The sequence below is a fragment of the Taeniopygia guttata genome, chromosome 5 (genome assembly GCF_048771995.1).
Source record: "Taeniopygia guttata chromosome 5, bTaeGut7.mat, whole genome shotgun sequence".
In the NCBI taxonomy this organism is placed as follows: Eukaryota; Metazoa; Chordata; class Aves; order Passeriformes; family Estrildidae; genus Taeniopygia; species Taeniopygia guttata.
The window spans coordinates 14,089,788-14,104,116 of NC_133030.1; the positions used below are offsets into that span (position 1 = coordinate 14,089,788).

The 14,329-nt window shown below is 42.5% G+C and overlaps 1 protein-coding gene across 16 annotated transcripts in view; it reads left to right on the forward strand.

Moving 5' to 3' along the window:
• Positions 1-14,329, forward strand: part of DENND2B (DENN domain containing 2B) — a 155,040-nt gene that overhangs the window by 89,338 nt on the left and 51,373 nt on the right. For 15 of the 16 annotated variants that reach the window (XR_012056233.1, XR_012056234.1, XR_012056235.1 and 12 more), the window contains 2 exons: positions 5,033-6,247; positions 9,990-10,126. Coding sequence is in view for 13 of the 16 variants with exons in the window: in XM_072929630.1 (XP_072785731.1) it covers positions 5,033-6,247; positions 9,990-10,126 (1,352 nt within the window). In the remaining 3 variants the exon portion in view is untranslated. Of the gene's footprint in view, positions 1-5,032; positions 6,248-9,524; positions 9,872-9,989; positions 10,127-14,329 lie in introns of those variants that run through there. The other variant, XM_030273820.4, reaches the window with a different exon arrangement.

A 14,329-nucleotide genomic window follows, 5' to 3' on the forward strand; every position in this document is an offset into this window, starting at 1 on the left:
TGCAGCTTTACTGTATGTATTAAACATGAGTTTTTCTGCCCTTGCAAAGAGGAATTTCTGTTGCTTTTGTTTCAGATCTCCTTAAATATTGGCTGGAGCAACAAGCAGTCTCTAGTGCTGGCCAAATGTACTCCTTCTCAAACCCACAATCCTATGGTCACAGCTGATTCTGATGTTACTGTTACCCTGAAACAGGTTAGGTTGTCCTGATGAAATGGCACAATGCCCTGAGAACACCCAGGAATGAGAAAAAAAAAAAAAAAACCTAAATAAAATACTAAGAAAGCAATATTTTTCCTAACAAAAGTGGGGAGAAAGTCCTGAGGAGTAAAGCTAGTGCTGGGATTCTTTGCACCTAACATCAGTGTCACTGGGAAATGATGGGGCCTCATCAACAGGAGCCTGGAAAACCCAGTACCTTTTTGTCATCATGTTCCTTGTTCTTTTTTCAGTAAATAGGTTCCCATGCACGAGCATGTTGAAGTGGGAAATTCCCTGGATCAGAGAGACAAAATCTCTCCTACTATTCTGTGCATGTTGGTTTAAGAAGAGCAGATTGGATTTGCAAAACTGAAAAATTGCTGAGTGGCTTCTTCCAGCTTGCCTTTCCTCAGGACAGGATGACCTGTGGGGTCACTCCTGAAAATTCAGAAAAGCTAAAACAGTGCTGCAGAGTCTGAGCTGCTTAGCTCAGAGGTCAGAAAAGGGCAGTGAGAGTTGGGAGTCCTGTAACTCTTTCAAGGCAAGTCACTTAAGCACCCTCTAGTCACTGTTAAAGCCTGAAATGCAACCTAAGATTTTTCTTAGTGTATATAAAGTGTATATGTTAGATAAAGTGTGTACTGGATCTTGGATGCAAATGCCTCAATAAATGCACATTCTGATTTTCCACCCATACTGTGATTTCCAAGACACAACCCCAGCTCTTGAGCCACCTTTCCAGCTGTCTCCCATTGTTAAAAGTTACTCATGAAGTTGTGGGAATTTTCTGCACCCATTTCTTTTTCCTGGAGTTGATGTTTGGCATTGGAAGCAGGAAGGAGCTGTGCTTCTGCTCAACTGGATCAAAAGGCCGAACCCTCTAATTTTAAATACTAATTTTGTATTGCTCACTTTCAGAGTGGTTTCCAGGAATTAAATTTTTCCTCTTCTACAAATTTTAGCGCCCACATTTTGCAGGAAGAAGATTGGTGTCTTGTCCAAAATGGAAGACTCTTTGACTTTGGGGTCAGATAGAGTGTGAGAACTCGGGCACTTTTGGCACCAAGAATGAGCCCTTCTCCATCCCCATAGATTTTTAGTACAAGTCAGCCTTGCTAAAAGGCAGGAACTAATTTTTTTTCATCTTTTGCCTTGTGACAAGTAGGTTGCAAATTATCTTAAAGCAAGTGTGTCTGTTCTCTTTTTGGTGCAGCTGAGATTCAGCTCCACTGTTATTCACTGGTGAAAGGAGATGCCTTTACTAGGGAAAACAATAGAATATATGAATATTTGAGAACAGCCTTCAAGAATGACAGTTTTTATACATTAAAAGTTTTTTCTATGTTTGGGTGAGAAAAAGAGAAACTGAAGAGACTGAATCAGAATGTGAAGATCAGTTGTATCTACAGTTCAAAATCCTACAGAGCATGACCGATATTATCAGTTTCCCCAACTGTGGGAAACTGCTGATTTCTCAAGGAAAAAAATCACAACAGCAAAGCTGAGCATGGTCCAGAGAGCTGGAAAGCAACTCTTGGATTCTGTCTGTTCTCCTTGGTGAGCAGCGATGAGTCCCAGCAGAAAGGTGCTTCCAGGATCTGTCACCTGCTCAGAGGACAGCATGGGCTGCTTGGCAGCCTTTGAGACTGCAATGCACACCTGACTTGCCCGGGGTTTGGGCATTGCACACCTAGGGCTTCGTGTTGGAAGAATGCCCTCAGGGAATCAGAGTGACTTGTAATGGTGTCTTTTGTGAAATGCTGATATCCTCCTTGCCCAGAACAAAGGTGTTGGTCAATGGAACTTGTTAAGAAAGCTAAACTTGATTCCATGATCTCTATTTATGCTGTTTATAGATTATATTTGGAAAGTTTATGTAATGATATGCATTGTATGCTGCTGCACCATATCATTCTTTGTGTAGAAAACTTCAATTAAAAGCATTTTCCTTTACAATCTTTTTGTGGAAGGATGCAAGTTTGCTAATTATTCATCTCTGTCCAGTAATACTGGTTTTAAAGTCTATGGAGCTATTGTGCCTTCAAGAGAACATTCTTCTAGTTCAAGTAAGTTTCTTGGGGAAGAGCTATTTTATTGTCTACTGATCGGCTTTGTGCATGTTTTTTTTCTTTCAGTTACTTACCAGCATCCTTTAGAGAATGCATGCTGAAACCTTTGGGCCAAAGCTCTCTATAGGACTTACTCAATAACTCTTTATTGTTGAATAAATCCTACAGATTCTCTCTGAATTACTCAAATTTAGAGTCTAATGCGCTGTAAAATAGAATCTGTTTCTTAACTGAGGTAACCCAAGTCTTTGAGGGCAAACTCCTGCAGAAGGCCTGTGTCTTTGCAGCCCTGGTCTAGCACAGTGGAAGTGATTGGGAGTTTTATAACTGAATTTGAATAAAATGAAGCCTTAATTTCAGTTGCCTTACTGGGAACCTGGGGTTTAAAAGAATGGCTCATACCTCTTAAGAAGTTTTGCAACCTCTTCAGGTTATGCAAATCATAATTTTCCCTTTTCCTCCTCCCCTGATGAATCACCAAACCTTCTCCTGACAGTGGAAATAGATGAAAATATATTTCTTAGATTGTAAGGAGATGGACTATGCCTATGGTATTTTCTGTGCAGGGTGTCAAAGGCAGAGAGAGATGTCTATGACTGCCTGCTTGTCAGCATGGTCTTCACCTCTGCTGTCCCATTTTACTGACCTTACCCTGTCATTCTATATTTTATTGGTGAGTGCACTGGTGATTGGCCAGCACTGAACCCACCACGTATTGCCAGTGCAGATCAGAGTCTAATAAACAAGTTGTGCATGCTAAAACATTCCACAGGGCCTCTTCTGTCCCTGTTCTGTAGCTGAATCCTGACAGTGGATTTAGCCAACATGCAGCTTCTGAGGCTGTAGGGAAGGTTGTAGTCTTCCGACATAAAATACTGGAAAATACATTCCACTGGATGATGTCTCTTTCCGTGAGAGAAATGTCAGTGCAGCTCTGGGATGGGTCTGCACAACATGAAAGAATTAGAACATGATTTCAAATCTAAGTAAAGGCAGTGTTACGAATAATGTAAAAATTTAGCTTTGTGGTATCAACCTGAAGAAACTGGGATGAGAGAGGCTGAAATAATAAAGGATCGGGGTGCCCCACTAAACCTCAGGAGGCTGATTTAGCTTTCATTTTCAGGCACTATCAGGGTATGTTGGCCAAGGTAATTCCAGGTAATCCACTACAAACTGAGCAGCAACAGCCAGCCAAAACCACTCATCATCTGTCACATGCTTTTGATCTTCTCAGATCTCTTAAGACACCTGTCTGCAGCTGTATAGAATGGCAGGAAATTCAACTTCTAGGACGCAAAGAGTATATTCTGGCATGCATCCTTTCTTGTCCTGCTTTAGGCAGCTGTTGTAGGAGTGTTTGCCATCGTCTTTGACATGAGATCTCTTTTCCTACAGGCATGTTTATCTTCAAAACAGTAAAGAAATGAAAGTCACCAAGCAATGTAACTTCTGTGACAAATAGACTTTCTTGTTCTCTCTGAAAAAAGAGATCAGTTCCCTTTTGTGATGATTATTGTATTTTTGTGACTTTTTTTTTTTTTTTGTGATATTTTTGAGCTTTGGTTGTGAAGTATCTGCTATAGGAAACTGGGATGAAATCTGATAATCTGGTATCTGGTTTGGGGCTGCATTTGAAGGAAAAGAAAATATTTCCTGTGTTAAAGTAAATTTTTCAGAAATCACTCCAGTGCTCTGGATTTTTTTTTTTTTAATTAATGCACAGAAATTGGCACTTCTGCTGTAGGTATTGGCTGGCTGTTGGGAAGAAAACAATATAGCACCAGAAATCTTCTGAATCTCTTCTCCCTTTGCTATAGTGCAGACATTTGCTCCCTTGATTTCTTTTGGGCAAGCAGTTCTTTCATTTGGATCTTGCCTATGTACAGGACAGTTGATAAAAACCAGCTTGTTTTCCACAGTTTTCACACAGCATAAAATTAATATTATATGCAAGGCATTAGTTATGGGTCTTTTCTCTTTCTCCTGTGCTGTCTGAAAAAGAAAGGAGTTAATGTTCAAGTAGTTGTGATTATTTCTGCTATGATTTGTATGTATGGATTTTGGCAGGGCAGCAAACCCCCTTTTTCAACACAATTTTGGCTTAATTTCCTTACTGCTGGCTCATCACTGATGAGCCAAATGATTAATGTGTTATTTAATTTCCTCATGTCTTTTTGTTCTTAAAAGTCCTTGCAACAATGTACAAACCCCAGTAACAATAGCTGATTTTGCAAACCATGGCTAGAATTTGTTCCAAGGGTTTTTTCCAGGGTAACACTGAGATCTTTCTATGTAGTTTATATTCCTCAACACATAGTGTGAGCAGATCAATGTGTCTTCTCAGTGTGTAATATTCTTTTGATAAGAAATTACTTCTGTTTGATAAGGGAAATTTAATCTGTTGGCCACAGCACCAGATCAAAGACAAACCAGGCCTACTCATCTGCAAGTGGTGGATTATTTTAAGGCTGAGGTTCGCTATGAGAATCTCAGCTGGCATTAAGTTCAGGAAACTTGGAAAAGCTGGGGGTTAAACAGAGGTGAGAAAACTTGTTTTGGATGTGCCAAGTGTCCTGCTTGTGGCCATCACCAGTTAAATGCTGCCACCTCCCACCCCAAATCTGTGGCTGAATGGTAACTGGTGTCTCAATGATGCTTTGGGGTGGTCTTGCAGTGTGGAGACCTGCAGCCAGAAGAAAGTTGGCAAATAACTCCAGTTTTCCCAGGGCTTTGATTTTTTCCTTTTGTTCTGTTTCCAGGTGCCAGTCAGCCACTCCGCCGCCCCTGCTGTCCCCTCAAAGAAGCCCTGCCTACCCCCTCAGTGACAGTGAGGACTCCTCCCGCTCTACTGGGCTTTCCAAAGTCTCCAGCTCCAGGCTGTGCCTCAAGGACTGGAACAGTCGCACGTCTACGCTGCGCAGCACCTCCACGAGCCCGTCCGACAGTGACTCCCCGAGCCGCCCCCTCAAAGCCATCAGTGCGGGTGCTCTGGATAAAAGGCTGTCCGTGTTCAAGGCTGACCAAAAGGAGAGTCCAAACGAGGGTCAGGATGGGGAAGCAGTAGGGAGCCATCCACTCACCCGCAGCACTCTGTCCTTGGGCACTGCTGCCAAATTGAGGACCCTCTCCATCAGCAGGGTAAGCGTCCGCTCGCAGGCACTGGACATCAGGCAGAAGATCACAGAATGGGAATGCCGCCGGGAGCTGTCCCCCAGGACCAGCGTGTGTGTGGACAAGAGGGATGCTGGGGAGAGGTCGGGCAGTGAGAGCTGCCCCAGTGTGCTGACCTCTCCCTGCAGCGACAAGACATTTGATTTCAAAGGGCTCAGAAGAATGAGTCGAACATTTTCTGAGTGCTCTTACCCGGAAACAGAGGAGGAGGAGCTGCTGGACAGGGATTCCTGCCGCCGGTTTGAAAAGAGACCAGGCAGGAGCGAACCTCCTTCTGCCACTTTCCTTAAGGGCCACGTGAGGAAAGAGTCCTCTGCTGTGCTCAACAGAATCCAGAAGATCGAGCAGGCACTGAAGGAGCAGTCGGGCAGAGGCCTCCCCCAGTTACCGAGTAGCTGCTACAGTGTTGACAAAGGGAGGAAAAAGTCTGGGACGCTGACTGCTGTGGAGGGACTGAGTGAAACCCTGGGCGATAGCAAAGGCGGGGGTGTTATTCTGGGGAGTGAACCAGAAACACCTCCAGAGGCTGAGAAAAGCAGTAAAACAAAACAGAGCGTTGCTGTGAACTCAGCTGGCCCCAGAGTGCTCCTGGAAAGCGCGCCCAACAGCGCCGTCAATCCCGTCCCCAAGCCAAAGCGCACCTTCGAGTACGAGGCAGACAAATCCCACAAAAGCAAACCCAGCAATGGCCTACCTCCATCTCCCATGCCTGCTGCTCCTCCTCCCCTCCCGTCCACCCCTGCGCCCCCCGTGACCAGAAGGCAGAAGAAAGAGTCGCGCTTTCACAGAAAATCCCAGAATAGGTAAACCTCAAGGAAGTGCGCTCGGTTCTCCAAATGAATAAATAAGTGGGCTGTATTTTTGCAGTAGAAATATTTTAAATTCTCCCTCTAATGCAGTGGTTTTCAATGCAATCTAGGAATTGCATGCAAGACAAGTGGTTTTTTTTCTGCTGGTCTGCACTCATGGAATGCACTGGTACAATACCTTTGAATGCCTTCAGGTTTTTTTTAGGAGTTCTAAAATCTGCATCCCTTGATCCCCTAAAAAAGCTCTAGGTTAGGTGTGCTAAAAGTTATGTAATTCATTCTGGCACAAATGCCCTTATTTGTGATTTTTAATGGACCATAATTTCATTATTGTCCAGTAGTGGGACCATAGCTGGTCCCTCATAGTCTTTTCTTCCTGTAAAATGTACCTGCAGAGGTTTTCTGTTTCCAAAGTTCATTATGATAGCAGTTGTGTCAGTTTTATGCAATGTAGGTGATTTTATTTAATTCAGTCCTTAGGAATATTGTCCTAAATTATTATCAACAGCTGTAGAGGATTAATGCTGAGAAAACCATTTTATCAGAAAAAGTCCTCTATGTTTTCCTGAGTTAATGATGGGGAGAGTGTACAGCTACATTTTCCCAGCAATTTGTGGAGCTTGGCTTGTTTTAGTCAAGTGCTTCCTCTTGAGTTTTAGACATGGTAAAACTTATTCTGCTCATTGCTTGGAGAATTGTAGGCGCAGTGGTTGCTAAGCATTCAAATTGCAGCATTTTTAACAAGTTCACCTGTCTGTGCCTGTGTATGATACACACCCTCCCTTGATATTTAGTGATGAGATTTGCAAGGAGCTGCTAAACAGCATCTCAGATGCACATTATCCCTTCAGATTCTGCTGCTTGATGTTGGCTCAATTATTAAAAGTTTTTTAGCACAACCTCACCAGAATTATACTGGGACAGGAAGAGAAGAGGAGCCTTCAGGTTCTGTCCTTTTCTCTCAGGAGACACCTGCTTCTGAGAGATCAAACAGCTCTGCTGAGGCGGGTTGTTTCTTCCAGAAAGGCACGGGGGGATATGGAAAATCAAGCTCTGATCAGCAGTGCTTATCTTTTAGTCCTGGCAATAATTTCAGAGGAAGTAAATCTAGTTTTTAAGGAAAATTTGTGAAGTAAATCTGCCCTCAGTTTGTTCAGTACAGCATTTGCAATGTGCAGAAGACAACAATTTTTAAATGTTCTGGTGTAAATGATGGCCTTTATCATCAGAAAATGGGCAAGTCATCTAAGAACCACAGTATTTTATCACAGTGAGTTTTTGAGATGAAGTTTTGAAGCTCCTTTACAGAAGAGGTATAATTCTGCTTGCACATCCTTTTCTGCAGATTCAGTCTCCTGTCGGAGCAGAGTTAGACAACAGCACAGTTCAGCAAAGGAGCTTCAGGCCTGGGTCAGGTCTAGGGGAAAAAGCCTTCTAAGAAGCATTATTTATTAATTTAAGATGTAGAATAGAAATTGTAGGATTAGCAAGGTTGTCATGTGTATCTGATAATTCTTGCAAATCAGTTTGACATTTTACTGAGTACGTATCCAATCATTTGTAACATCTTTACCCACTGTACTTCAGTGATTTCTCTGGACACATCTCTTGTTAATAATGATTTAACTAAGTTCAGATCAGCCTCCCAAAAATCTCAGGTTTGCTGGCTGACTTTAATGCTGAGTGGAAATTCTTTCTAAAAATCTTAATTTTATTGTCTTTGCTACTGTTCTTCCTTCAGTTACAGAAAGGATTTGCATGATTTACAAAGCACTAAAGACCATACAATCATTTAAGAATGACAGTATTTGGTTGATAATAATTACTGAAATCTCAGTACTTAAACTGTTCTTTTTTTGAGAACAGACATAACTCATTGTGCCTGCAGCTTGTAGCTGTGTTTCAGACTGAACATACATGTGGTTTGCACTTCCTGCAATGTCATGAGACCAGACTGAGGGCATTTATTTTCCCAATACTTTGGTTGAAAGGACTGATTTTATTTTTGGTGGCTAATTCAACACTCTAGTAATAGGGAAGAAGTCTCTCATGTTTGCCTGCTAGCAGAAAGCCAGGCTGGATCTAGAGAACCTGGTGCCAAGAGAGCTTTAACATTTCAGAGTGGTGTGAGCTGGGTGTTTCCCCACAGCTGGAAATCCTCTGGCACACACACAGTGCAGCAGAGGAGTGTCACCGGATAGACTTGGGACACATGGACCACAGCTGAGTGTTGGTCCACAAAACCATTCCTGTCATCCTACAGTGTCACCACATCATAGTGGTGCCTTGAAATCTATAGGAGCTGGGCATTTAACTACTTTTGAAAGTCTCATTTCATATACAGCCGTGCCTTCAGTGTGTCAGCATCCTTTGTACTGAGTGGCTGTGGAGGAGCAGGTGCCTGGATCTGACATACAGATTGTTTCTGCCACAATCCTGATGTGAATAACTTGGATCTGGATATTCTGAAGATTAGGGAAAGGAGAGAGAAGAGGCTCTTAAGCCTGATGCCAGCCCTAAGCCTGCTCCAGCAGACAAACAGCAAATCTTCTCCTCAAATGCAGTGTTCTGTGCCATATCACTGTGTTACCTGTAGGGATGCTTGAACCAATTCACAGGACAAAGTGTCTCATGAGACTGTCACTGCCACATAGACATGCTGTAACATATGCTGCACTCCAGCTGGGAAGAAGAAAGACAAGGGGGGTTGATGGCAGGATGGTTTAATGTTAATCTAGGCTGGGACTCAGTGAGTGGAGTATGGGCACCAGCACAGTCCACACAAGCCTTGCAGCACCACGGGATTATTTATGCTCTGACCTGAGCCTGTTTTTCTCACCGTTTCATCCTCAGCAGTAAATTGATCCAATGAATGCCAGCCTCTGTACTGCTGCCACTACAAATCATGGGCCTCCCACCTTCAGTGTAGTTACTGCCCCGGAGAACAAGGCCTGGGTGAGCTGGAGAGTGGGAAGAACTTGGGAGAAAAGACCAAGAACTCTCTAGAACTGCTCAGCAGCACTGGGGCAGGTGTGGGTAGGAGACAGGGAATCACTCTGTGTGGGAAACAAATTGTGTGGGTTCATCTGACCCAGCTGGTCCTCGCCTTCCTGCCAGAAAGGCCAAACCTTCAGCCCCTGAGCCATCAGCCCAAGCTCCTCATGCACCCCAGAGAGCACCAATTTCCTCAATGCTCTCTCCTTTGCTGCCAGTACTTGGCATGGGGCATGCAAGGGATATGGGCGACTGGCACATGGGTCTCCTTTTGGCATTTGGGCACTGAGCTCTGCACAGGAACATATCCAATGTGAGTGCTGTCAAGGGCTACATCTCCCAGAGTAACCAGTGCAGGAATGCTTCGCAGAGACTGTGCCTTTCTTTAGGACAGAGTGCCACATGTTTCTGGGGCCTCTGGAAAGAGCAAAGTAATTTCTAATCTGAGGATTGTGCTGCTAACTTATTCTGTAAAATTGGAAAAATAGAATGTATTTTCTTCCTGTCTGCATAATGAGGATAACAATCCTTCCAACTCCATAAAAATTGTCATAGTGGCTCTACTAGAGACTGCTGTGAGCACAGGACTTAGTGTCTGCTAAAAGCTGGTCCTTAAAGCATGAGGTGAGTTTTTTTTTTAAATAATGGTTCAATTAATGTATTTCTTAACATGTAAACATTCATCTAAATGTTTGAATAAATTTGCATTCTTGTTACTAATTATTACTGTTTTAAACTTTAGAAAATCCTTTGAGTTTGAAGATGCCTCAAGCCTGCAATCCCTGTACCCTCCCTCCCCGACTGAAAATGGAACTGAGAGCCAGCATAAATTTGGATCCAAGAGCACTTTAGAAGAAAATGCCTACGAAGACATTGTAGGTAAGAAGCTGCTGCAGAACATGGGCTCACAGCAGGATGTTGAGTGCCTGTGGGCAGGCCACAGTATTGCTGAACACATGTCCTATGCAGGAATGTTCAGTGCTGTCAGTAGAGAGAGATTAAATGGAGGCTAAATGGGTTTGATCCTTCAGTGCAAATGTAGATCTCAGGCTGCATGCAGGAAGTCTTGATTCTTTCAGACTTCACGGGGTAGTATTGAAAACAGACTGTTTGGTCAGCTTTTTGCCAATGCTTTTCAAGAACCAAATCGTTCTTTTTATCAAGGCCTTGGCTTGAAGCCTTGAGTGGTGTAAAAATGTAAAGAACAGGACTTGAGACAGTGTTTACAGAGCTATCCAACAGCAAGATTAACCTCAGAGGCCTTGTGTGATCAGCTGAGCTTTTCAGGACTCCAGTGTGGACTGCCCCAAAGCAGTTATTTGTAGCACTGTTCCTGATCTCCTCCAAGTCCCAGTTCCTGGTTAAAGAGGAATTAATTTCCTTTAGCTATACACCATCAGGAATGCACAACAAAAAACACTGTTTTCATTAAGCTTCATAAGAAAAACATGTTTCTTTTGGTCTTAGAAGGAAATGTATAGCCTATGCATACATTCTTTTAACATCTAAAAAAACTTGTTATAATTACTGAAAATTGGGCAGCCTTTCACAGCACAGATTTTCCACACAAATGATGAATCTCTGCATTGTTTTTAACTCTTTCAGTGTTATATGATTACAACAGATACAAAGGGGACTTCATTTTACTTTGGACAATGAATCTTTACATAATGAAAGCTGGAGGGCTACCAAGACAGTCTGGGACCCCAGAGCACACATCCTCTGAATAGACACTGACAAGCTGGGCCTGTTAAATTTGGTAAAAAGGCACTCTAATAGTGCTTACAAATGTTTGAGAGGGAAACAAAGACAAAAGAACAAAACGATTCTTGGTCCTACCAGTTGATATAGCAAAGAACAGTGGCCACAAATTGGAGCCTGGGACTCTTTGGAAGACCCAAATTCTGTCTCTGGCTTGTCAGCCTCAGTGAAAGCAGGAATTTACTCTTTCCATTTACTTCCTCTATGCCATTTAAAAAATGCTTTTGGAACAGAAGCTTTCAACTCCTGCTCAGTGTTGTCTGTTAATTAAAATGAAAACTTTGTAGATATTGAAAAGTCTTTTTCTGTGTAGAGCATCCTTACATGATCATCATGCCTTTCTATGACAGACCACCATGCTATTCACACTTGAAAATGTATTGTGTGTTAATTACAGTGCTCATCTTTGCTCAGGACTTGTTAGTGTGGTAAAAGATTTTAGGTGGTAATGATTCTTTTCCTTGTCTGGTTTGTTAAATATCAAAATAAAATGTGCAGGACTGGTAAGAAGCTTTCTTCAAATGAGAATAAATCTTGGGTTCAGTAAAACAAAATCATAATGGGTTTTTCCAACCCATGGGTACTATAAACCAGCTCCTTCAAGTCTATAATTTGGGCATTTTGACAGAGCAGTGGGAAGAGAATGCAAAATTTCAGATCTGTGGACAAACACAGGACTTCATTGTTTTGTACTGCTTTTTAACAACCTCTTTCCAAGCACTTCATTCAATACAGCAGTGTGGGGGGAATACCAAATCAGTATAATTCTTATAAACTGTCAGGCATGATTAAAGACAAGCCAAAGTGGTTTGATCTCCAGCTTTAAAGAAACTATCGTAGCTTTGTGTATCACATCTGCATAATTTATACCAGTGGTGCTGGACCCCAGTCTCCAAGTAGCACTTTTGTGCTCATGCAAACCAGGTGTCTGCAAGAGTGAGTTTATTTTATAGATCTACATCTGCTGCAAAGCTATAAAGGGCTCTGTCACTGTGCTTTGAGTTTTCTTTGCAAACAGTTCCCCTAGAGGTGCTGGTGGGTCTTTTTTCCTGTACCTTATTGAATCTCCTTGTCTCCTAAAACTTGTAGGCAGTTAAACATTGTTGCTGTAGTAATAAACTTAATTAAGTTTATGCCATGTCCCCCCATCCCTTAGAATTAATATTTGTAGCGTAAGGAAGTGTTAAAATACAAGAAAAGAAAGCTGTGAATCTTGAGCAATGCTCTAAGCAGTCTAAGTGTGAGAAAGAAACATTAAAAAATTGGGTTGGAAGGGACTGCGAAGTCAGCTGGTTCAGCCTCTGCTCAAAGCAGGGTTTGTTTCAACTTGAGATGAGGTTGCTTAAGGCTTCATCTGGTTGAATTTTCAAAACACCATGGAAGGATGGCTTCCCTGCCTCCCTGCATAGCCTTCTCCATTGCTTAGCCCCCATTGTGAATAATGTTTTCTTGATGACACAGTGAACAAATTTTTCTTTCCATCCAGTCTGAATTCTCCTTTTTGCTATTTGTGACTGTTGTCCTTCATCCTTTCACCTCCAGGAAGTGCCTGGTGCTGCCTTTTCCATTTGCCTTTCTGGGCAGTGGCAGACAGCAGCTGGGTTAACCCCCAGCCTTTCCCAGGCTAAACAGCTTCTTAGCATGCAAGTGCTAGGTCTGGAGTCATTGGTTTTTGTTTTTTTTCCTTGAGTCATGCCCCACACGACCTCTTCTTGTGGGGCATATGCACACTAAAGCTTTGTCTTCCTCCTGGTGCCTTTGCACTGCTTCTTTAATGAGCAGGGCAGCAATGAACTGCTGTGGGTAGTTTATCTTATTTTGAGAGCTAGCTTTCTAAAAAAAAATAGTAAGTTTCAAGGTATATTGAAATTGAAAAGGATTGTGCTTTGAAATCCAGTGGCATGATGAATCAGAAACTTTGTTAAATTTTGTAATATTTTGTAGGCTTTAATAGATGAAATACCTGCATGGTAAGCTCAGGACAGGTATTGGATTGGGACATAATGATCGATTCTGCATCAATCAAGCAGCCATTGTATAAAGGGGTGCACATTCCTAATATAAATCAGAGCTGTGTTCCATGTGCAAGGAACCATGTGGACTTCATTCATCTTCTGTACTAGCACTCCCAGAAATGTGGCAGTCATAGTAAACTTAACATTGTTTTGCTTCTTGTGGTTTTGAATGAGCCTTTAATCAGACCAAAATTGATGTGGCTTTCTGAATCCGGTTGGGGAAACCACGCTTGGCTTTGTGTGAATTCTCAAAACTATCATAGCATTAAGAGATGGCTGAGGTTGTTGCTTCTGCTGTGTTTGTGCACAACAGTATTTCCTGTCATATGGACCATACGGTTCCAGTTTTCCAGTCTGCTCCCCTAAGTTCAGCTGAGATGTTGGAATACTGTAATTTAAGGTCTTTTGTCTCTGAAGCATTGTTGACCTGACATCTAGGATCAAGCGCTTGTTATCATCATCAAAAAAAGTTGGATAAATAAAGTGAAGGTCAAGGGCATAATATTAAGTTTGAATTGAGAAAATTAGTAAAACTAGGTGAAAGAAGTAACACTGTGTTTAGAAATTAAATGTAGCAGAAGAGACCTCTGACAGGACAAGGCTTCTTACCCTGTAGTTCCCCAGAGTGCTGTACACAGCAGAACGGTGGAGATTTCCTCTGAGAGGACACTGCAGATGTGCAGGAAACCCATTGCTCAACTAGGCTCTGTGTGTTGCCTCCTATACTGAGAATGTTTAACTGAACATTGCATGACTCCATGTCTGCTTTGGCAGCTGGAGCTGAAGCAGTCTAGACAGTAAGGCAATGCCTCAAAAACATCGCAATGGAATCTCTAAAGCAGGATCAATTTCTAAATGGGATCTTGCTGGTGGGTTCCCATTGGGAGTGTCCTGCAATTCACTGTCCCAGGGACAGCTGGCCCTCTTGGGGAGGGTTTCTTATGTGCCCTTCTGCTCTCTGGGCCTGTTCAGTGTCATGTTTAGAAGATTTTAAGCCCTTTCAGTAGCTGGACACTTCTTTTGACAGATATTTTTTGCACCTTAAGAGGACAAGTTAACCACTGCTTCCTGTAGGGGCATATAATATAATTGAATCTTGTTACAGCTGACACCAAAGGTGACTGATAAGTGAAACAGTGGAGTCATACACAATTGCTTGGCTCTTTTTCTCTGTCAGTTTGAGATAATATTGCTTCAGTTTGGGATAATCAACTTCTTGTCTACCTCTGCATTAAAGCAGGACAAGTCACTCCCTTTATCCCTGCTGGTAAGGCAACTGATCTCTCCTAAACCAATCAGTTGGTTT